This window comes from Ostrea edulis, chromosome 4 (genome assembly GCF_947568905.1).
Source record: "Ostrea edulis chromosome 4, xbOstEdul1.1, whole genome shotgun sequence".
NCBI classification, from domain to species: Eukaryota; Metazoa; Mollusca; class Bivalvia; order Ostreida; family Ostreidae; genus Ostrea; species Ostrea edulis.
The window spans coordinates 23,148,656-23,173,854 of NC_079167.1; the positions used below are offsets into that span (position 1 = coordinate 23,148,656).

The window sequence follows — 25,199 nt, forward strand, 5'->3', positions numbered from 1 at the left end:
ATCAACCACCACACCCTCTCACATACCACTGATGATCAACCACCACCCTCTCACATACCACTGATGATCAACCACCACACCCTCTCACATACCACTGATGATCAACCACCACCCTCTCACATACCACTGATGATCACCCACCACACCCTCTCACATACCACAGATGATCACTCACCACACCCTCTCACATACCACAGATGATCACTCACCACACCCTCTCGCATACTACTGATGATCACTCACCACCCTCTCACATACTACTGATGATCACCCACCACACCCTCTCACATACCACTGATGATCAACCACCACCCTCTCACATACCACTGATGATCAACCACCACACCCTCTCACATACCACTGATGATCACCCACCACCCTCTCACATACTAGTGATGATCAACCACCACCCTCTCGCATACCACTGATGATCAACCACCACACCCTCTCACATACCACTGATGATCACCCACCACACCCTCTCACATACTACTGATGATCACCCACCACACCCTCTCACATACCACTGATGATCAACCACCACCCTCTCGCATACCACTGATGATCAACCACCACACCCTCTCACATACCACTGATGATCACCCACCACTCTCTCACATACTACTGATGATCACCCACCACACCCTCTCACATACCACTGATGATCAACCACCACCCTCTCGCATACCACTGATGATCAACCACCACCCTCTCGCATACCACTGATGATCACCCACCACACTCTCTCATATACCACTGATGATCATCCGCCACACAATATTTCATATGTGGGTTGGTTATGAGTAGAAGAGGACCCCTAATGTTTTTCAGGTGAAAAGGTCAAGGGTCAATCTACTCTGGACATAGGAAGACCTTGTCCGGTCAATATCTGGAGAACCCTTTGCTTGACAGAACTTGGTACACTGATAGATCCCAAGGAGTAGATGACCCCTATTGATTTTGCGGTCATGTGGTCAAAGGTCAAACTGGACAAAGGAATATACTGACCAATCAATGTCTAAAGAACCCTTTGCTTTTTGTATACTGATACATCTTCAGGAAAAGATGACCCCTATTGATTCTGAGGTCACATGGTCAAAGGTCAACTGGACGTAGGAATATACTGTCCACTCAATATCTTGAGAACCCTTTGCTTGACTGACATCAAACTTGGTACACACTGGACATAGGAACATACTGACCTCTCAATATCTTGAGAACCCTTTGCTTGACTGACATCAAACTTGGTACACACTGGACATAGGAACATACTGACCTCTCAATGTCGAGAGAACCCTTTGCTCGACAGATATCAAACTGGGTACACTGGTACATCAACAGGAGAAGATGACCCCTATTGATTTAGAGGTCACATGGTCAAATCATGGGTCAAACCGGACATAGGAATATATTGTCCACTCAATATCTTGAGAACCCTTTGCTTGACAAGACATCAAACTTGGTATGCTGGTAAATCCTAAGGAGTATATGACCCTTATTAATTTTAGGTTCACTTGGTCAAAGGTCAAACTAGACTTCTTAATATATTGTCTCCTACATTTCAAAAATCTGTTGCTCAACAGATATCAGATTTGGTACACTGGTACATCTTTGGGAGATGACCCCTACTGATTTTGAGGTCACATGGTCAAAGGTCAAGGGTCAAACTGGACATAGGAATATACTGTCCACTCCGTATCTTGAGAACCCTTTTCTTGACAGACATCAAACTTGGTACACTGGTTCATCTTCAGGATAAGATGACCCCCATTGATTTTGAGGTCACATGGTCAAAGGTCAATGGTTAAACAGAACATAGTAATATATTGTCTCCTATATTTTAAGAATTATTTCCTCGATTGACACCAAATCTGGTACACTCGTACAGCATAAGGAGTATGACCCCTATTGATTTTTAGGTCACTTGGTCAATCCACTCCTGACATTGGAAGATATTGTCTGCTCAATATTTCGAATTGGTGATATAACTATTGATCATATTATGTATGTATATTAAACCCTTTTAAATTTTGCACCATGAGGGGCATATATGTTTTACATACATCTCTTGTTAATAACTTAATTATACCCCCCGCAACAAGTTGTGTGGGGGGGGGGGGGGGGGGGGGGGGTGTGTATACTGGAATCGGGTTGTCCGTCTGTAGACGCACTGGTTTCCGGACTCTAAAGCATTATCCTTTCCACCTACCGTCACCATATCATACATATGGACTACTCATGGGATGAAGATGTTCCCTATCGATTTTGGGGTCAAAAGGTCAAAGGTCAAGCGCACTGGACATCGAAGAAGCAATATGGTTTCCGGGCTCTAAAGCGTTATCCTTTCCACCTACAGTCACCATATCATACATATGGACTACCCATGGGATGAAGATGTTCCCTATTGATTTTGGGGTCAAAAGGTCAAAGGTCAAGCGCACTGGACATCGAAGTAGCAATATGGTTTCCGGGCTCTAAAGCGTTATCCTTTCCACCTACAGTCACCATATCATACATATGGACTACCCATGGGATGAAGATGTTCCCTATCGATTTTGGGGTCAAAAGGTCAAAGGTCACGCGCACTGGACATCGAAGTAGCAATATGGTTCGGTTTGTCATGCCATTTGTTTTTTACACTCAGAAAAGAGGTAGTTTATACCTATTACCAACACCCTTTGGGAGATTGGGGTAAGCGGGGGGTATTCTTAGTGAGCATTGCTCACAGTACCTCTTGTTTTCACTGTAATTTATCAATATACAACCTTGCTGGGGGAAAATTACCTCAAAAACCACAGAAATTATATTAGACTGTAAGACAATTACACTAGAAATAAGTGCCATAATTTATAAGATTGTTTTCAAGATCAAAATTTCACATCTGCTAAATATCTTTTGAAAATGACAATGCCATGCAGCCAAATATTTATAAATTTCATTTTACTATTCAGCTACCAATAGATATTACAAAACTTTCACCCGAGGAACAGGCAGCACTGAAAAGAAGAAGACAACCAAAGACAGAAATCGAAGTGGAAAAAGAAATCGAGGACAATTTTGACAGACGAAAATATCTTCAGTATATGAACAAATCAAAATAAAGAACCACAATAAAATTTGATCAAGCGTTGTATGGGATGTTTTTCCTCCCCCGACTCGTGTGTTGGTTACGAGGTCTTTGCACCCGATTGTTGATATTGTTTTGTTTACGATTTCCCTGATTTTTATTCTACAATCTTAAGCCACAAATGCATCATGACCCAATAAAAAGCTATATTGTCCGTGATGTACTTCTCAGATGTTGCCTTGAACTCTGACCCCCTTAAGGATTCACAAGAACAGGAAACATTTGTTCAGATTTTTAATAGTTATATATCTTCAGCCTTAACAAGTCAATGACCCCAACATTTTATGATTACCTTGTATAAATCGGTCATAACTAAAGGCCCAATGGCCACAAGTGACAACACTTGCCCGAGTCGCCCTATTCCTGCTGATCTTCAGAAAAAATTTTAAAAAGATTGTTTACCCTTTTTATTCCCACAAAAATTTAGAATTTTGCAGTGATCAGGAGAGTTCACTTGAGCTAATGACCAATCATGGTTTTGTTGCTCTTGATAAGATTTTTTTTTTTAAATTTCAGCTCAGGGTTAGGGTTATCTAACCCTTTCAACAGCTGAACAATGGCAGGACAGTGTGACTCAGGTAAGCAAAGTGGCCCATGGGTCTCGTTTCCCTATACATGTATATTCCCACATAAAACTTTGCTCCCCTATTGTGGCCCCATCCTACCCCCACAGTAATGATTTGAGCAAACTCGAAGCTACACTATATATCCTAATGCCTAATCAAGACAGCTATTCTTGAGAAGATTTTCAGATCTAATTATATACCCCCTGTAAAACTTTCACCCTTAGTGTGGCCCCACCCTACCTCAGGGATGGCAGGGGCTTTGATTTGTTTAATTTTGAATCCATACTCATTAAGGAATCATTCACTTTTGTCTTTTCTGGTCCAAAGATTTTTAAAAGATGCCTCCATACTTCATCAATTCCTAAATTATCTCCCCTATGAAAAGGGTATGAATCGTTTGATCCTTGATGTGAATTTTTTTTAAATCCTCTTTACCAAAGGATGCTTTATGACAAGTTTAGTTGAAATTGACCCGATGGTTCTGGAGAAGTAAAAATGGGTAACGTTTACAGATGGATGGAACGAAAGATGACGGACATTTATTAAATCAGGAAGGCTCCCTTGAGCTTAGAACTCGAGTTATCTAAAAACATGGCACTGTCACTGATCCAGGTCATCTATTTTAGTGTTTACACTTCTGTACTGTATACAGCATCCTATAGAGAATGACCCCCTAGTGCCAACATCCATGCATCAAAGGACCCCATTGGAAATAAGCTTTCAGGGGTTATCCTTGGATATGTATGTATATTAGTCTGTACATGTATATATCGAATTAACATTTATTTTTAGATACAATATGTATGTTGTATGTAAATATCAAATACCTGATTTTGATTCATCACATTATGACTGAACTTTGACCCTTTTTGGAATTAGTCACATAAAAACCTTTGACATTGCTCATAAGCTGCAAGTGATTGACGAGAAACCTTTGTTCATAAAGCACAAGGTACTCAAATTTTATAGCAATATTATAACCGCTGACTGTGTTACTATACAATTGTTAATCAGAGGACTTCCGTGTATATATAGTGTGGGCCTAATTTTTGTACACACACACACACACCCCTTACCAAAGTTGGAAGAGAAATAATGATGTGTAGGGAGAGACTAAAATTTATTCCTGAGAGAGAAGTCCATCATTTGACGGACATTTGACATGAAGCAGCTGTCTGTGTCAACATACACAAGTCAAACTGGAGACAGGCAAAGTCTTCCTTTCTTGTGATCCGTTGGAGATGGTCAGTAAACCTCTCTACGTGCATCGACAACTTACAGGCAGTCTTAAAGTCCCGCTGGATTAGTAACGTATCAGAACACGATCTGGACTTTTGGGGAGTCAATTGATTACTATGGTTCGAGTAAACCTGACACTGTGGTGAAGAAGTTTCTGTTCCATTATGTATAATATCTTGTCCACCACTCTGTTTCATTTTTACACCTTTCATTGACAGGGTAGTCTTTCCTTCCATTATAGCCTGAATCTGATTATAGTCAATCACTTGTAAATAGGCATGTACCAGTGTGGAAATCACACCAATGTATTTAGCACACTCCTCACGGTCGGCAAATCCATGATCCTTCTCTCCAAGCACCTGTTCATATAGATATTCACTGGGGGGAGAATCTGCTGGGCAGTCACTGCTGAAGCTTCCTACAAAACAATGATTAATATAATTCACTTTCTATTTCCTGTTTTCATTTGAACATGTTCTAATAAATATTGGTGTTATCAGTGACACGAGATCCTGCAACATTTATCTCAAACCATGGGTGTAAGTCGATTTAAGCAAGAGCTTCACAAAGCATCCCCTCACAATGTAAGCTATCAGTATATGTTAGTGTTGTAGTGCCAAGACCTTTGAACCCCAAAATCAATAGGGTTCTTCTTTTCTTGATTACAAAGCTACAATGTACATGTTTTGAAAGTATCAAATCAATGGAGCGAAAAATGTGGCCTGTGGAGTGCACTATGAAGACCCAGTGGCCTTGATGACCTTTTGAACCCCCCCCCCCCCCCCCCCCCCCCCAAATCAATAGAGCAAACGATGCAGCCTGTAGTGTGTCTCCAACCTCAGTGTTACACACACTCAACCATGCATGACAGTATCAAATCAATCAAGCAAATATTGTAGTGTCTACAAAAACAAGGTGTTCACCCACATACACATGTACTTACAAAATGTACCCACAAACAGTCCCATTACTACATCCCCTCTGACAATTCATCGAGAGGATATAATAACAGAAACTCTCACATGTCACAACGGTATTTATACATCAAAATTGTACTTTAAATGGCTCCATCCTGCTACTTCAAATGGACCCGACCTTCACTAGACTGATTTTAACAAGCACCACTCCATGCCTTAGAATGCTATGTAAATACATGCACCACAAATGTATTTATTTTCAGATGATTTGTATTTTAGCACATTTTTCCACTACTCATGGTTCCATATCAATATAAATTGCACAATTAATCCATTATCACACACAGCAGAAGTGTGGATTTAATACTACGTTAAATACTTCGTAAGCTGAAATTGCTTTACATTCTTATTATGCTGAATACTTGAAACAACACTCATCTCACATACTACAGAAATCATGGTACACAAACTTACCTTGAGAAAAAGACCGCAAGGAACGATTCTCTGTAAACGATTGAAGAAGTTCTCTCATTTGACTTGTCGGGGCAAGGTCTAATGGTGTTTGATTCTGTGCTGTTTTACGTTCTAGCAGAACCGGACCTGTAAAAACAAAACATTCAAATTTACAACGACCCTGTCCACATCTTCAATCACATGTAACTTTATATCAATGGTAAGTCTGCAAGTAAAATTCCAAAATCACTTTCGACCTCTGACCCAATACTCTTTCTCTAGCCAATACATTTATGAAATGTTATAAATAGTGTTGATAATGTATATACTCAATTAGAGTGCATCTAAAAGCTTCCAATAAATAGTTCAAATCAGTATCAGTGAGACATTTTGTTGCCAAGGTACACCTGTAACAGTTCTGCCGTACCTCCGTGCTGAAGGAGTATCTTACACACGTCCAGTCGGTTGTTCATCACAGCATCATGGAGTGGTGTGATCAGTTCCGTCGTCACCGCCAACAGGTTCACTTTCTTACGCTTTCTGTTACCTGTAGAAAGAGCTAAACAAGTTTCACTGTATACCACAGACTCTGACAAAGAGCAAATCCCAAATTACACCATCAGACACTAGCAAATTACACCATCAGACACTAGCAAATCCCAAAGATTGCCAAATGACACTGGCAAATAGCACTGCCTTAAGACCTGAATGATTGAGTTGATAATATATTTGATTAGTATATGTTGTAACAGTATCAAACTGCCAGTTTATGATCTATCTATCTATCTATCTATCCTCTTCGTGCCCAGTGGCACATAAGGCTGATACCAGATCCCTCCATTTGTTTCTATCCATAGCCATCTTTTCTATTTCCTTCCAGGTTTTTCCCATCTTCTTTATGTCACTTTCTATAGTCCTTCTCCATGTCTCTCTAGGTCTTCCTCTGCTTCTCTTTCCTTCTGCTGGAGTCCATTTAAGTGCTGTTTTTGTGATGGATTCGTTTCCTTTTCTGATGACATGACCAAGCCATCTAAACTGTCTTTGTTTAATCATTGTGATTAGATCTTTCTGCCCTGTTCTTTTATATAGATCTTTGTTTGATATTTTCCTGGGCCAGTAGATCTTGCATATTTTCCTTAGACATTTTGTGTGGAATCCGGACAGCCTTTGATTATCTTTTTGCGTTAGTCTCCAACATTCTGCACCATACAGCAAGACTGATAGGACATTGCTCTGGTATAGTCTGATCTTTGTCTTTTCGCTGATGTTACTAGTCCTCCATATTTTATTAAGTTGGTGAAATGAAGCTTTTGCCTTTTGTAATCTGCTGGTGATGTCTTTTTCTGTTGCGTTGTTTTTGCTAATTGTGCTTCCAAGGTATGTAAACTCATTTACTTCTTCCAAGTTCTCATTTTCTAATTTTATTTGTGGTGGTGCAGGAACAAACTGCATGGTCTTTGTTTTCTTCTTGTTTATTTTGAGGCCGATCTTGTTAGCATTTATATTCAGTTCGTTTGTTTTCTTTTGAAGATGGTTAGCAGTAGATGATATTAATGCGATGTCGTCAGCAAAATCTATGTCTTCTAGCATAGATGTCAGTGTCCATCTTTTTCCTCTGCGTTTCTTCTCATAACCCAATCGATTGCAATTAAGAAAAGCATAGGTGACATAATGCATCCCTGGCGTTTATGATGACACGTTTATTGAAACTCTTAAAATCATCAATATAAACTGGTCGTTTGATACCATTAAAACATATATACATGTAGGAACCAATTTTCATCAATAGTGAATAATTTACAGCTTTGTTGGGATGTCACTTTGTTGTGGTTTGAAATTCGAGATAGGGGTACCCATGAAAAATGCCACGAAATCTAATGTTTGCAATGTGTCTATTCTGACAGAGATAATATGTCATTATTCAATTTACAGAATCACATTTACATGTAACTTCCTTCAATACTTCACATGTGTTGTACCTGGACTGAAGAAATGATCCACAGTTTTGGCAGGAACAAAGTTGAGCAACTCCTTTACTATTTCCAAGTGACCATGGTTACAAGCTTCATGTAACGGAGTCCACCCAGCATAATCACACGTGTTTACGTCCACATCTAACAAAAGACAAACAATCGCAGAGCATGTACTAAATCTAATGACCATTATCAGTCATACAAAAGACAAACAATCGCAGAGCATGTACTAATAATAATAATAATGATTGGTTTTATATAGCGCCTTATCCAGCGTCTGCTGCTCAAAGCGCTTTACAATTATCAATGTACATTATTACCCCGGCAGACCTTATATCAATCTAGAACTTTCTCAGCCTCCTAGGAAGCATACAGTGCAAGCTGCCATTACAAGCGCTAGAGCACTAACATTCTAACAATATCTTTCACTGTCTATAGCCAGGTACCCCTTTTACACTTGGGTGGAGTGAGGAAATTCATGTAAAGTGCCTTTCCCAAGGACACAACGTCAGCCCTGCCGCGGCCAGGACTCGAACCCACGACCTTTCGGTCGAGAGTCTGACGGCCTAACCACTCGGCCACCGACGCCACTAAATCTAATGACCATCATCAGTCATACAAAAGACAAACAATCGCAGAGTACTAAATCTAATGACCATTATCAGTCATAGGCCAATTCAAATTTCACCTTCATTAATCACATAGTTGACCTTGATTCACAGAGTATGAAATCTCAACTTGCATACTTCAAATGTTACTTGCATACTTCAAATGTTATGACCAAGGTTAAAGTTGACGACTCGATATCGGAGGGGCACAAACAATTCCAGACCTATTTAAAAAGTACTTAAAGCACTTTGTAACTGGGCACCTGCTGTCAGAAGACTGAATTACAAATTACGTGTACCTGCTAACTGAAGAAGCTCTCTCACTTTCTTCAAATTATTTTTAATGCAAGCTACTTGTAAAGGAGTTTCACCTGCAATAAAAAAAAAAGGAGGTAATGTGCTGTACATATAACAATAAAATCACTATACATCACAATTAACATATTGTCTGTAGTGCTACAACTACTATACAGTAAAACATGAATCGACAAACACACTTATAATGAATTAATGCTTACATTCCCTGTGTATTATGAATTCATTGATATCACGAATTATACTTATAATGAATCAAAATTGTTCGTCCACAGAACTTTGCTATAAGCATGCTTTACTGTACTAGGCCATATTTAAAAGAATGTTTGTTTCCCCTCCCCCGGGTCTGGCTTTTGAAACAGACCAGGCAGGCAGGTGTGGGTTTATTTTTTTTTTTTTGAAAATTTTCGTTGGAAACACATATGAAAAAGCAGCTCAGAGCAACGATAGTCATTTTCAATACTGTACATCAGAAGAAGAGTATGCCTTGTATTGGTCGAGCTTGTTTTTATGTTGGTCACTGGATTGACATGTCTGCTGGCATTCATAATTCATATTCTGGGACATGTTGGTGTGAATGCACTCAGTGGATGCAATATGTTGGTTTACTTTATGAATACCTACATAGAAACATTACATCTTTTCAAAAAAAAACATTGAAAACAAAAACATTTATTCTTGACTTAGTAGAAACATGTATTTATTTAAAAATAACTTAATTGTTCATGAAAACCTGGCTCGAAAGTCACGCCGTTTGTTAGCTTGTCCGACACAGTGACAGAGACCTCATCTAACTTATCTATATTGTGATCATCATCTGCGATTAAATCAATCAGCACGTCGTTCCAGGTACAACTTCTAGAGTAACTGTAAAGTCAATTTACCACAATCGGAACCACTTTTGATGTTTGTTTGTATTATATTCTTACAGTAGACGACAAAGCGATCTTCGTGTCGCCCATCTTTGAAATCTTCCGACAATATCAAAACTTCGAGAGATAAATCCCGGCAACTTCCAAAAATAGCCAAGTAAAATTTGGAATGGACACGATTTTTTGGAAAAAAACAATTTGACCCGGGCCCTTTTTTTTTGACCCGGCCGGGGGAGGGGAAAACAAACATTTTTATTTTAGCCCTACCATTTAATTTTTTTAAACATCTAATTAGATTTTAACTTACAAAACTAAATCCATTTACACCAAATTTCATTTATTTCCCAAATACCATAACAGTATCCCATGATTTACATATAACAATTTCAATCCAGTAATGGAGCTAATTAATTTCAGTGTGTTAAAGTGTCCTTCACCTTTGACGTTTCTCTTGTTGACATTTCGGACTCCTGATAGACCAGCCGTGCTTTCGTTCTCTTTGCCACTTGCAGTCCTTAACGTTTTCCGTGTTCTAAGTCTAGGTTCCTCTGGTAATCTTTTTAAAAATTTTGCATTTATTATAATTTCTTTACTTTCCAAAATAGAAATTCACAACAAGAAATGTTTGTAAAACACATATGCCCCTCATGGTGCAAAATTGAAAAGGGTTATACATATGCATCATTTAATTGACTGTAGTGTCAAATAAATTCAAGATTTTGAGCAGACAATATCGTCTTATGTCCAGAGTGGATTGACCATGTGACCTAAATATCAATAAGAGTCACCTACTCCTTGTGCTATAATACTAGTGTACCAAGTTTGGTGTCAATCAAGCAAATGATTCTTAAAATATACATTGTAGGAGACAATACATTACTATGTCCAGTTTAACCCTTGACCTTTGACCAAATGAACTCAAATTTTTGAGGGATAATTTTCTTCTTATGATATACCAGTTTACCAAGTTTGATGTCTATCAAAGGGTTCTTAACATATTGAATATATAGTATATTCCTATGTCCAGTTTGACCTTTAACCATGTGACCTCAAAATCAATAGGGGTCATCTACTCCTGAAGATGTACTAGTGTGCCAAGTTTGATGTCTGTCAAGCGAAAGGGGAGGGGGTTTCTCAAGATATTGAGCAGACAGTATAATTCCTATGTCCAGTTTGACCCTAGACCACATGACCTCAAAATCAATAGGGGTCATTTACTCCTCACAATGTATCAGTGTACCAAGTTTAATGTCTGTCAAGGAAAGGTTTCTGATATTAAGCAGATAGTATCTTCCTATCTCCAGAGTGGATTGACCCTTGATCTTTTGAACTGAACTCTTCTACTCATAATCAACCCACATATGAAATATCATTACAATCAAGTGAATGGTTCTAAAGATATTGAGCGGACAACATGTGGTCTACCGACCGACAGGTGCAAAGCAATATGCCCCCCTTCTTTGAAGGGTAATATGCCCCTCTCCATATATGATTTTCTATGAATTTAATTTTAATTGATTGACAAATATAAGCACAGAAACACATTCCTTGATGACAGAAATCAGTAAGTCCATATTACAAGAGCTGGTACTTAGAACTCTCAACATTCGACAGTTTAACAGTTGTAAAATTTCAATCCCCCCCCCTCCCCCAGTTTTTCAAATATTCTATGACAGTGTAAGGAATTCTGAAAAATAAATTCACGTGAAAATACACAATTTATACTGATCACATGAATGCTATCTGTCGCTACATGTGTCAATATACTGTTAAAATAAACTTTGCATTTACTGGTCCAAATGTATTCAGAGATATATACTTGAACACCATAGGATAAAACATATAACTAATATTTCTGTAGATAGCAATTGGGGCCTCTAAAGTACAATACATGCAAAGCTAACCTGTGGTTGACCTTCTTTTGGTGGGGCCTGTAAAGTACAATACACTTAAAGCTAACCTGTGAACGACCTTCTTTTGGAGGGACCTGTAAAGTACATTACACATAAAGCTAACCCGTGATCGACCTTCTTTAGGTGGGGCCTGTTAAGTATAATACACCTATATAAAGCTAACTTGTGATCGACCTTCTTTTGGTGGGGCCTGTAAAGTACAATACACTTATATAAAGCTAACCTGTGATCGACCTTCTTTTGGTGGGGCCTGTAAAGTACAATACACTTATATAAAGCTAACCTGTGATCGACCTTCTTTTGGTGGGGCCTGTTAAGTATAATACACCTATACAAGAGGCCCAAGGGCCTAGAATCGCTCTTCTGATAAATTGTACAACCCCACCATTTCTATTCTTAGCCTCTTAGTATTCTAAATCTTTAGTTAAATCCTAAGAATTCAAAAAAAGTAGGTCAATGTGACCTACTTTTTGGTCTACATATTTTGAGAACCCAAGAAATATCAACTGACAAAGTTTGATGATTTTAAGCCAATTAGTATCTGAATATTGAAATATAGCTGTCAAATTCCAATCGTAGGTCATGGTGACCTACTTTTTGGTCAGCGAACTCCGAACATGCAAGACCCATCAACTGACAAAGTTTGATGACTGTAGGTCAAATAGTATCTGAAATATATAAATATAGCCGTCAAATTCCAAAAGTAGGTCAAGGTGACCTATTTTTTTTCGTCAACACCCTTCAAACATGCAAGACCCAACAACTGACAAAGTTTGATGACTGTAAGTCAAACAGTATCTGAATTATATAAATATAGCCGTCCAATTCCAAAAGTAGGTCAAGTTGACCTACTTTTTGGTCGAAACCCTTCGAACATGCAAGACCCATCAACTGACAAAGTTTGATGACTGTAGGTCAAATCGTATTTGAAATATATAAATATAGCCGTCAAAATTCCAAAAGTAGGTCAAGGTGACCTACTTTTTGGTCGACACACTCTGTTGACTCAAGATGCATCAACTGTCAAAGTTTGATGATTGTAGGTCAATTAGTGACTGAAATATATAAATATAACTGTCAAATGCCAAAAGTAGGTCACAGTGACCTACTTTTTGGTCAATACACTCCGAAGACTCAAGATGCATCAACTGACAAAGTTTGATGATTGTAGGTCAAATAGTGTCTGAAATATAGTAATTTAGCTGTCAAATACCAAAAGTAGGTCACGGTGACCTACTTTTTGGTCGACACAAACCGAAGACTGAAGACGCATCAACTGACAAAGTTTGATGATCCTAGGTTTTACAGTGCCCAAAATATGCATCCAAAATTGAAAATGTGAAATTTGAATATCTGCAAAATTCAAAAAGTAGGTCACTGTGACCTACTTTTTTATAAATATGTTTCAAGGCCTCAAGATGCATCAACTTACAAGATTTGATGATTCTAAACCTCTCGGTATTTGAAATAACAACTTAAAATATATCTATAAATGATAAGCCATAAAATTCAGAAAGTAGGTCACGGTGACCTATTTTTCAGTTGACGCATTTCAAGGTCCCATGATCCACCAACTGACAAGTTTTGATGATCATAGGCTTCAAAGTGTCCAAGATATGCATCAAAATTAATTTTAAAATAAATACCTGCAAAATTCAAAAAGTAGGTCACCGTGACCTACTTTTGAGACAACTTGACACAAGGTCCTAAGATGCATCAACTGTCAAAATTTGATGATCCTAGTCCTTATAATGATTAAAATATCTAAGATTTAAGGAATTTAAAAAAATTTTAAATTTAGGTCAACTTTAAAGTGACCTTGAGACCACGCCCTTTGCCCCAGGGTAATGCCTTGAACAATTTTTAATCTACAACATATCCTCATCCTTATGTGTAAGTTTGGTGATAATCTGCCCTGTGGTTCTTGAGAAGAAGATTTTTTAGCAACCACTATTTTTGTTTGTATTTTCCTGATTATCTCCCCTTGTTAAAGGGTCACATCCCTCTATTTAGTATGTATGAAAGCCCTTGGGCCAATGATACCCTGTAACAAATTTGAAAAAAATTGGCCAAGGGGTTCTTGAGTTATAGCCCTTTTTCTAAAAAGTTTACGCACACCGCACACCGCACAAATGGCCATAGCATTAGCTCTTTGAGCCTTTGGCTCAGAAGAGCTAATAAAGCTAACTTGTGATCGACCTTCTTTTGGTGGGGCCTGTAAAGTACAATACACTTATATAAAGCTAACCTGTGATTTACCTTCTTTTGGTGGGGCCTGTAAAGTACAATACACTTATATAAAGCTAACCTGTGATCGACCTTCTTTTGGTGGGGCCTGTAAAGTACAATAAACTTATATAAAGCTAACCTGTGATCAACCTTCTTTTGGTGGGGCCTGTATAGTACAATACACTTTTATAAAGCTAACCTGTGATCGACCTTCTTTTGGTGGGGCCTGTATAGTACATTACACATAAAGCTAACCTGTGATCGACCTTCTTTTGGTGGGGCCTGTAAAGTACAATAAACTTATATAAAGCTAACCTGTGAACGACCTTCTTTTGGTGGGGCCTGTAAAGTACAATACACTTATATAAAGCTAACCTGTGATCGACCTTCTTTTGGTGGGGCCTGTGAAGTACAATACACTTATATAAAGCTAACCTGTGATCGACCTTCTTTTGGTGGGGCCTGTAAAGTACAATACACGTAAAGCTAACCTGTGAACGACCTTCTTTTGGTGGGGCCTGTAAAGTACAATACACTTATATAAAGCTAACCTGTGATCGACCTTCTTTTGGTGGGGCCTGTATAGTACATTACACGTAAAGCTAACCTGTGATCAACCTTCTTTTGGTGGGGCCTGTATAGTACATTACACGTAAAGCTAACCTGTGATCAACCTTCTTTTGGTGGGGCCTGTATAGTACAATACACGTAAAGCTAACCTGTGATCGACCTTCTTTTGGTGGGGCCTGTATAGTACAATACACGTAAAGCTAACCTGTGATCGACCTTCTTTTGGTGGGGCCTCTGGAGTATGTTACTTTGTCTGCTGTTTATTGTCGGTAATAAAAAGAAGAACTTTGTGACCTGAAACAGGAATACCAGTCCATTTAATAAATACGATGCACAGTCCAGTTAAATAAGACAAATATGTGTATATTGTACATGGGATTAATTCCATGGGTTGTAATTTTGATGTTAAACAATATGGACCAATGAAACAATTAATCACTATGTAACACCTAATTAACATGGCCAAGCTAGCCCCAGACATTTGCCATTATCCAGGTAAGGTCCAAACAGAAATAAACATACACTTAATTGAAGGTGTGTATCTGTTAACACCACTTGATAGAGATCTAGACGGGAAAAAAATGAAATATGTTTTATAGGACCTACATTTCACTTTGGAGAGATTGAGAACTTCAAAAGATTGAAAGTTTGAGATATCGAGAAGTTCAAGAGATCAAGAAGTTCACGAGATCGAGAGTACATTTGCTTCGTTATAGAGTCACATGTTTAATAAAATTTCTCTCATGCACTCATCCATTACAAAAAAATTCTGAAATTCTAGACTGTAATTTAGATACTCCTGTTAGTAAAACTTTTGACATAGTTTTGGTCATAGCAACATTTAACAAGAGGCCCATGGGCCACATAGCTCACCTGAGTCACCTTGGCCCATATTTAAACATTTTTCCTATGTATATTCGCATGTAAAACTTTGATCCCTATTGTGGCCCCAAGCTACCCCAAGGGGCCACGACTTTTACAAACTTTAATCTGCACTATGTCAGGAAGCTTTCATGTAAATGTAAATGTTTCTGACCCAGTGGTTCTTGAGAAGAAGATTTTTAAAGATTTCCCCATTATATTTGTATGTACAACTTTGATACCCTGTTGTGACCTCACCCTACCCTCAGGGGCCTTGATGTTAACAAACTTGAATCTGCACTATGTCAGGAAGCTTTCATGTAAATGTAAATTTCTCTGGCACACTGGTTTTTGAGAAGATTTTTAAAGGTTTTCCCTATATTTTGTATGTGAAACTTTGATCCTCTATTGTGGCCTCAACCTACCCCAGGGACTAAGATTTTAACAAACTTGAATCTGCACTATGTCAGGGAAGCTTTCATGAAAATGTAAACTTACCTGGCAAAGTGGTTCTTGAGAAGAAGATTTTCCCTATATATTTGTATGTAAAACTTTGATCGCCTATTGTGGCCCCCATCATACCCCCGGGGGCCATGATTTTAACAACCTTGAATCTGCACTATGTCAGGAAGCTTTTATGTAAATTTGTACTTTCCTGGCCCAGTGGTTCTTCAGAAGATTTTTAAAGATTTTCCCTATGTATTCGCATGTAAAACTTTGATCCCCTATTGTTGCCCAATCCTACCCCTGGTGGTCATGGTTTTTACAAACTTGAATCTGCACTATGTAAGGAAGTTTTCATGTAAATTTCAGCTCTTCTGGTCCAGTGAATCTTGAGAAGATTTTTAAATGACCCCACCCTTTTTTGCATTTTTGTGATTAACCCACCTTTGAAAGAGGCATGGCCCCTCATTTGAACAAACTTAAAAGCCCTCCACCCAATGATGCTTTTTGCCAAGTTTAGTTGAAATTGGCCAAGTGGTTATGGAGAAGAAGTAAAAAATGTGAAAAGTTGACAGACGAACGACAGACAATAAGTGATCAGAAAAGCTCACTTGAGCTTTCAGCTCAGGTAAGCTAAAAAAACAAACAACTGCAGTATTTTCAACAGCACATAGTAGGGGGTTTTCTGAGGCTTGTTCAATGTTAGAACTCTATAATGCTCGGCTCCCTAAACCTCAGAACTTGGATGTTTAATTTCAGTTAGTGAGGGTAAATCAAGACCTACATATTTGACAAGTTATGATGGTAAATAGAAAGGAAATGTTTCTTAGTGAAACTATTTGAGCATTATAATGATTAAAGGTGGCAAGTTTTGGAAAAATCTCTTATCTGTTTTTCTATAAGGTAAACAGAAGAAAAAAACCCATCCTCCTCATCTACTTTTGTCAATGTTAGTCTAGGAACCAAGTAATACATAACAGAAGATAGATTGGTACATGTGTATAAGATATAGGGCTCACAATTTCTCGAAGATCAACATCATCAGTTGGTAACTCTTGCAGGAGCAAATAATCATCTAAGTTTCTAAGGAGCAAATAGCAGAAATGAACTGTGATCCAAGAAGGAGTCAAGTTCCTTAAAATGGTCCTCAATAACTCATTGCTTAGAGTACCTGTAATCACAATGTTAAATCAAATTTTAATATCAAAATAAAACATGCAGCAATTAGAGCTGTTAAAACATAAAATTCCATTAATACCTTTATAAATCAAAATTATTGACTATCTTCTCATTAATTATTCTCCACAAATAACGGTGATCTTACTTGACTATCTTCTCATTAATTATTCTCCACGGTGATCTTACTTGGAACTTGTCGAGTAGCTTCATGCAGTAGCGAGGCTGCTGTGGGGCTAGGTACAATGGGTTCGTAGAGGGCGACCCTTTGACCTGTCTCCACGTACTGTACCAAGAGGACAGCCATACAGATCAAGCTAGTGGTCAATTTTACTAGATCTCTCTGTAAATAACATCAAGCTAGTGGTCAATTTTACTAGATCTCTCTGTAAATAACATCAACCTAATGGTCAGTTTTACTAGATCTCTCTGTAAATAACATCAACCTAATGGTCAGTTTTACTAGATCTCTCTGTAAATAACATCAAAATCTTACTTTATCATATGACCTTATTACACAGAACTCACCCCTCTAACTCTCAGCCCTGACACAACAAGTGGCCCATGGGCCATATCGCTAACCTGAATCACCTTGGCCATGTCATTGTTCAGCTGTTGTGATTTTTACAAATATTTTTTTTATCAATCTTTATTCCCATGAAAAATTTTTAATCCCATATTGTGGCCCCAACCTAGCCCCAAAGGATCACAATGTAACTGAAAATGAATCCATGAATGAAAATATTTCCACTTTTCAAATGGGGATATGCATACTGTGTGGAAAATCATGGATTTTATGTTTAAAATAGCTGTGATTAATGTTCATCTAGACTGATATAAACAGAAAAAAATGTATGTAAACCATGTAATTATGAAAATGTCTCACATTTGTAGTTTTTTTTTTCATATTTCTTAGAGTTAAGCCTTTATCAATTATTTAAAAAATTTTTTACAACCTTGATAAAATTCTAAAATTGATATGTATTCTAGATCATTGACATGTTTCCTGATAAACAAATGCAATTAAAAAATATCTTGCCTTATTCATTTTAGTCTTGGATGGATTGAATTTGAGTAACCACTTATTTGACCATTTGAGAGCCCAATGACCCCCTCTTTGTTAAAACCCTTGAAAAAACGCATATTGCAAAACAGTGTCTAAAATTCCTATCCCTGCAAACATGTTTAATTCATCATGTACATTACTAAATTACCATTTCAAGAAATATCACAGGGTGGTTTGTGAAACACAGTTTAAAACATTAAAGCTTTAAAATAACTAAAAACCACTTTCATTGATTGCCGTAAGCTTTATAGGGATCGGGCTTGAAGTTTGGAAAATCAAAACTGTACCGTGGAGCTTACTATAAGGTGCAAGACAATGCCATGCCTGTGGCTACAAGAAAAAAAGTATCAATGACCGATGATATATATGATGAATTCCTGAAATAAGAAATCTATAGTCCAATCACATAGTGATTCACATAGACTCGAAATATTAGATTTATCCATAGACTACGTCACATGAAAACTGACATAATGTCACAATAGATGAAAAAATAAACTGTCGTCAGATTGTTATGTCGTCAGATCATTGAAACAAACAAATTTATGTAGATTGGAATGACTTTTACATTTGTTAATGCCCAGTCAGAGAATTCTAGCCTAGGCTCGTGTTACAGTACAAATTTTGGGAAATTCAAATATTAAAACACCCGAATTCTGCATTCCTCATCCCCTTGGTAATTTTTTATTCCTGGTAGTTTTTTAACATTATATGATACAGCCATGCGATGTGAGTGTTAACAACATGTAGTACCGCATACATGCCAAATCAAATAAACTTGACTAAAACATCAGAGAAGGTCATGCCCACCAGAACAGTTTTTTAGATACAAGAAAATTACATGTAACACCCATGGATACATACAAGAACACAAATGACACCTAGTCGAGATAAATGTTTGAAATCTGTCTACGTATGATCTGAAATCATTAGACACGTCAGAAATATGAGTTTAGACTGTGCGACGTATAGACCTAACTATAAGCATTCGCTCTCCTGAGTTTTTTGTTTGTTTTTTTTTTTTTGCATATAACCAGTTTGTTTGTAATGTTGCAATTCGTATGTTGTTGTTTTCAATTTTATTTTTGTTGTTTGCTTTCAAATAATCAGTCCTAATGGACAGGAATACATTCTACAATATTCACTAAAATGTCATCGGGTTCGTTAAACGTGTGATAATGTTTGTGACTCATGAATAGCGTTTCTAACTTTATTTGACATGGTATGGGGAATTACCATAAGACATGTATATCTTATTGCATTAATGTAACATATATATACATAAATACATAAAAATGGCATTGTATGGCAGTGTATAAATATAAACAACAGAAACAAGAGGGGTTTCTCACAATAAGTGCAAGGCATTTTACACAAGAAATGTTTGTAAAACATACACTCCTCAAGATGTACCAGTGTACCATGTTTGGTGTCAATCAAGTAAATAATTCTTAGAATATAGGAGACAATATATTACTATATCCAGTTTAACCCTTGACATTTGACCATGTGACCTCGAAATCAATAGGGGTTATCTCCTGAAAATGTACCAGTGTACCAAGTTTGATGTCTTTCAAGCAAAGAGTTCTCAAGATATTGAGCTGACAGTATATTCTTATGTCCAGTTTGACCCTTGACCTATGACCATGTGACCAATATCAATAAGGGTCATCTTCTCCTGAAGATGTACCAGTGTACCAAGTTTGATGTCTGTCAAGCAAAGGGTTCTCGAGATATTGAGCGGACAGTATATTCAATGTCCAGTTTGACCCTTGACCACGTGACCTCAAAATCAATAGGGGTAATCTTCTCCTGAAGATGTACCAGTGTACCAAGTTTGATGTCTGTCAAGCAAAGAGTTCTCAAGATATTGAGTAGACAGTATATTCCTATGTCCAATATGATCCCTGACCTTTGACCATGTGACCTCAAAATCAATAGGGGTCATCTACTCCTTAGGATGTACCAGTGTACCAAGTTTGATGTCTTTCAAGCAAAGGGTTGTCAAGATATTGAGCGGACAGTGTCTTCCTATGTCCAGAGTAGAATGACCCTTGACCTTTTGACCTGAAAAACAATAGGGGTCCTCTTCTACTCATAACCAACCCACATATGAAATATCATTACGGCCAAGTGAATGGTAAAGAAGAGGGGGATAAAAAGCCTCCCTCCCTCATCTGTTTTTGAAAAAAAATTGGCCTGAGAACCAGAGAATTAATTCCAAGTAACTTTATATGGTGCCCAAAACATTCTTGGTAAGTACTCTTTATATGTTGTCAAGTTCAAAGTACAATAATGAAATCTGATACTCTTTATACTCCACAAAAATAGGTATTTTGACCCGATCTCCCAAACATAAATACACACAAAATTTCCGAATTTGAGTTTTTGCAAGTAGTCACCTTGAACAGACTGTCCATGTCCTCTGTAATACAAAGCCCAAAGAGAAGGACCAACTCCTTACAGGTGGAATTAAATGACATCAACGTGCTGCCTGGCCACAAGGTTTGGGCAAACATGCATCCTCTCAGTTTCCTCGTCCCCATCTCTCCTTTATCTATCCTATAACAAAATCATGTCACATACGAATCCATTCATTGTCAAATTATTTCAATTCCTGTGGATAAATTTATGTGGATACTCAATATTCTTCAATTTGCGCATTGTTATGTATTGGAAGCACCATATAAATTGTGATTGGGAGGTATATTTTTTAACATCTTGTTCAAAAAATTTTCATTCACATGGAGATGTCACCATTGTTGGTGACTTCATCATCATTGTTGGTGACTTCGGCGACTTCATGTGAAATATGTAATTGATTTAATGGGTACCCTTATCTCAGATGGATTTAATGGGTACCCTTATCTCAGAGACTTCTAGTGTAACCTCAACACGATTTATATCCTCGTGGGGATCTGAATTAGAATAGGTCCTCAGTACCCTACCCCCGGGGATCCGGGTTAGAATAGGTCCTCAGTACCCCTTGCTTGTCGTGAGAGGTGACTAAATGGGGCAGTCTTTTGGATGAGACCGCAAAAACAGAGGCCCCATGTCACAGCAGGTGTGGCACAATAAAGATCCCTCCTTGCTCAAAGGCCTTAAGCGCCTAGCATAGGCCTAAATTCTGCAGCCCTTCACTGGCAATGGTGACGTCTCCATAAGAGTGAAAAATTCTCAAGCAGGACATTAAACAATATACAACCAACCAACCACCAAACAATACTACGAATACCTGAAGATAAGACAACCACCAAACAATACTACGAATACCTGAAGATAGACAACCACCAAACAATACTACGAATACCTGAAGATAGACAACCACCAAACAATACTACGAATACCTGAAGACAGACAACTACCAAACAATACTACGAATACCTGAAGACAGACAACCACCAAACAATACTACGAATACCTGAAGATAGACAACCACCAAACAATACTACGAATACCTGAAGATAGACAACCACCAAACAATACTACGAATACCTGAAGATAGACAACCACCAAACAATAATCCGAATACCTGAGGATAGACATACTTCACATGAGGTTAGAAAGAAATCAGTGAGGAGAGAAAGGATGGGTCTTATTATTACAAAGAATATCTGAAATTAGAAACCTGTCCAGGTAATGCTGAAGGTTGACTTCTAAGGCAGCAACAATAAACTGCAGCAGCAGAATACGGCCCTTCGGAAATAATGGACCATCTTTATCACTTCTCGCTTGAAGAAAAGATCTGTAATGTGAACAAATAATAGTCAATGTCCTATAACAAAATAATTGTACTTCAAGTGTACTGCACCGTCTCTTGACTTTCAGATCAATATATATACATACACACACACATACACACACACACATACACACACTGTACATACAAAGCAAATGATAAAACAAACCCCTCTCCCCCTTTTAGAATTATCATATTTATAAAAATTGCAATCAATCATAATAATACATGATTTCCCCTACTGGCAATGAAGTCAATTTTTTCCTTAATTACTTCCAGCTAAACTGCAATATACTAAATAAAGTATTAAATATGAAATTTTCCAATTTCAAAATATTATTGTACATAACCTCTACTTTTCAATCATACCAAATTTCTCTGGTGTGTTACTCCTCTTTCAGTGTCACAACGCAAACGACACAAAAATTAGTGATGCACTTACTAGTGAGAGGCAAATTAGAGTGCAACAAGAGATGTTTGTAAAACACATATGCCCCCAATGGTGCAAAATTGAAAAGGGTTATACACACACACATCATTTAATTGAGAGTAGCATCATCAATTCAAAATATTGAGCAGACAATATCTTCCTATGTCAAGAGTGGACTGACCATGTGACCTAAAAATCAATAGGGGTCATCAACTCCTGAAGATGTACCAGTGTACCAAGTTTGATGTCTGTCAAGCAAAGGGTTCTCAAGATATTGAAGGGACAGTATATTCCTATGTTCAGTTTGACCCTTGACCTTTGACCATGTGACCTCAAATTCATTAGTAGTCATCTTCTCCTGAAGATGTACCAGTGTACTAGGTTCGATGTCTGTCAAGCACAGGGTTCTCAAGATATTGACTGGACAGTATATTCCTATGTCCAGTTTGACCCTTGACCTTTGACCATGTGACCTCAAAATCAATAGGTGTCATCTTCTCCTGATGATGTACCAGTGTACCAAGTCTGATGTCTGTCAAGCAAAGGGTTCTCAAGATATTGAGCGGACAGTATATTCCTATGTCCAGAGTAGATTGACCCTTGACCTTTAACCTTTTGACCTGAAAAACAATAGGGGTCCTCTTCTTTTTATAACCAACCCACATATGAAATATCATTACAATCAAGTGAATGGTTCTCAAGATATTGAGCGGACAACTCATGGTCTACCACATGGGGTTAAGACCAGCAGTTTGACCTTGACCTTTGACCACGTGACCTGAAAATCCATAGGGATCATCTACTCTCCAGGGGCAACCCCTGTACCAAGTTTGGTTGTTATCAAGCAAAGGGGTCGAAAGATATTGAGCGGACAACACATGGTCTACAGACCGACCGACCGACCGACAGTTGCAAAACAATATGCCCCCTCTTTTTCAAAGGGGGGCATAAAAATCTTGGATTTTACATGATGGTGAAAAAATACTGCATACGTGTATATGAAATATACACTGTATGTACTGTACATAGAAACTTAATTATCATTAGGGTTTTGTATTAACTGCTATGAATATATTTATCTGTGCAGTACCTGATTATGTTCCTCTGGTCACAGGTTACATCATCTGTATTGTTGAGCACGGCTTGGTAAAGGTCGATTGCCCTGGGGGTGGTAGGGGGGTGAAGATTAAGAATCTTCATAAGGACATCGTAACATCGATACTGGATTAAATCAGTCTGAAAACTCTAATAAACAACATGTCATTGTGATACTGCATGCATACTTATTCAAAAGAATCTACAATTTACTGACAAAGCCTCACATGATGAATTGTAATGCTATGAATTACTGTAAGAATGGGACAGACGGGCTCAAAACTCTCAAGTTCAAAAGGGGCATAACTCCCCCAAAAATTATTGAATCAGAATTTCCTGGGAATATGCACATCTACACTGTGTGTCCTCATTAACTCTGTTGAGCAGTCTCAGAGGAGTTGCACTGACAAAAACAGGACAGGTGGGCTCAAACTCTAAGTTCAAAAGGAACATAACTCCCCAAAAAAATTATTGAATCAGAATTTCCTGGCAATATGAACATCTACACTGTGTGTCCTTATTAACTACAAAGTTTCAGGAAATTCTATTAAGCAAGAAAAGGACTGGCGGACTGACGGACAGGTCAAAAACATTATACCCTCCGCATTTTCCGGACGAGAATTTACCTAAAATTAAGCAAATCGTATCTGGTACGCTACAAGCAAAAACACAACCTTTACACGCTTAAATAAACACATTCAGTCTATGTACATTTGACACCTGATTTTTTTTATGCAATACCATGTTTACCTCAAGGACAAAATCAGAAAAAAAATCTGTGGACATGGTCATGAATTTAAGTACAGAATCAAATATAAATTACGTGGATACAGTGATGGATTGGGGTGATTAATTTGGCAATAATTAAACACTAACTCAATGCAAAACCATTTGTTGCCAAAATATTTTTATAAAAATTTTCAGACGGAAAGTATATCTAAATCAATTTTAAAGTGACAATCTGTAATCATGGAAGTAATTTAAAAGGAAAGACAATAGAAAAGGATGTTTTATGAAAGGGGGTGCATAAGCCTGCCACTTCAGATACCCATATAGTTATCAAATTGTAAATTTAGTCCAACACTGACCACGCTAATTTATGGTTGTGACAAACAGTCATTGGCCTACAACAGCACTAAATTTTGAATATCTTAAAATGAGTACCAATAGTTATTTGGTGAACCAGTGAATTAGAGCTTGAGCGTTACATTTGAACAGAAAAAATCTATTCCTCCTTACATTCGTTCCAGGAACTTCCAGCATTCCATGAAGAATGACTTTGATAATGCTGGCTGTAGGGGACTGCCTGTTAGAGATACTGGACACTACCATGTCCAGTCCAGCCAGGAAGAAATTGGGGTTACTGCTGTCCTCCTCAAAGCAGGCCAGGATCATCCCCTCCAAGCTAGCTGGGAATGGAAGGACGATCTCCACAGGCTCCTGTCAACAAGCACATCAACCAACACTTAATCATCTTTAACATAATTACATACATGTGAGTTCAATTTAGAAAATAAGCATTCTAAAAGTATTGCATAACAATGCATGTCCCCTACAGGTCCCAAATCAAGTCATTTGCATAATATTCCACATGCCCACCCCTTGC

General features: G+C 37.8%; 2 protein-coding genes across 8 annotated transcripts in view; one reads left to right on the forward strand and one right to left on the reverse strand.

The window, feature by feature from the left end:
- The window catches only part of LOC125668275 (39S ribosomal protein L55, mitochondrial-like), a 9,150-nt gene extending 6,029 nt beyond the window's left edge, over positions 1-3,121 (forward strand). For both annotated transcript variants that reach the window (XM_048902185.2, XM_048902186.2), the window contains exon 3: positions 2,952-3,121. In XM_048902185.2, coding sequence (XP_048758142.2) covers positions 2,952-3,101 — 150 coding nt within the window. In that variant the 3' untranslated portion in view covers positions 3,102-3,121. The remainder of the gene's footprint in view (positions 1-2,951) is intronic.
- Positions 3,122-4,794: 1,673 nt separating this feature from the next.
- The window catches only part of LOC125668273 (SMC5-SMC6 complex localization factor protein 1-like), a 54,415-nt gene continuing 34,010 nt past the window's right edge, over positions 4,795-25,199 (reverse strand). For 4 of the 6 annotated variants that reach the window (XM_056162273.1, XM_048902178.2, XM_056162277.1 and 1 more), the window contains 13 exons: positions 24,833-25,033; positions 23,589-23,743; positions 21,958-22,074; positions 20,732-20,891; positions 17,453-17,606; positions 17,107-17,258; positions 14,988-15,076; positions 10,508-10,626; positions 9,183-9,254; positions 8,282-8,416; positions 6,730-6,849; positions 6,324-6,449; positions 4,795-5,350 (listed from right to left, as the gene is read on the reverse strand). In XM_056162273.1, the coding sequence (XP_056018248.1) occupies positions 4,836-5,350; positions 6,324-6,449; positions 6,730-6,849; positions 8,282-8,416; positions 9,183-9,254; positions 10,508-10,626; positions 14,988-15,076; positions 17,107-17,258; positions 17,453-17,606; positions 20,732-20,891; positions 21,958-22,074; positions 23,589-23,743; positions 24,833-25,033 (2,115 nt within the window). In that variant the 3' untranslated portion in view covers positions 4,795-4,835. Of the gene's footprint in view, positions 5,351-6,323; positions 6,450-6,729; positions 6,850-8,281; positions 8,417-9,182; positions 9,255-10,507; positions 10,627-14,819; positions 14,831-14,875; positions 14,887-14,987; positions 15,077-17,106; positions 17,259-17,452; positions 17,607-20,731; positions 20,892-21,957; positions 22,075-23,588; positions 23,744-24,832; positions 25,034-25,199 lie in introns of all 6 variants that reach the window. The other 2 variants (XM_056162276.1, XM_056162275.1) reach the window with 2 other exon arrangements.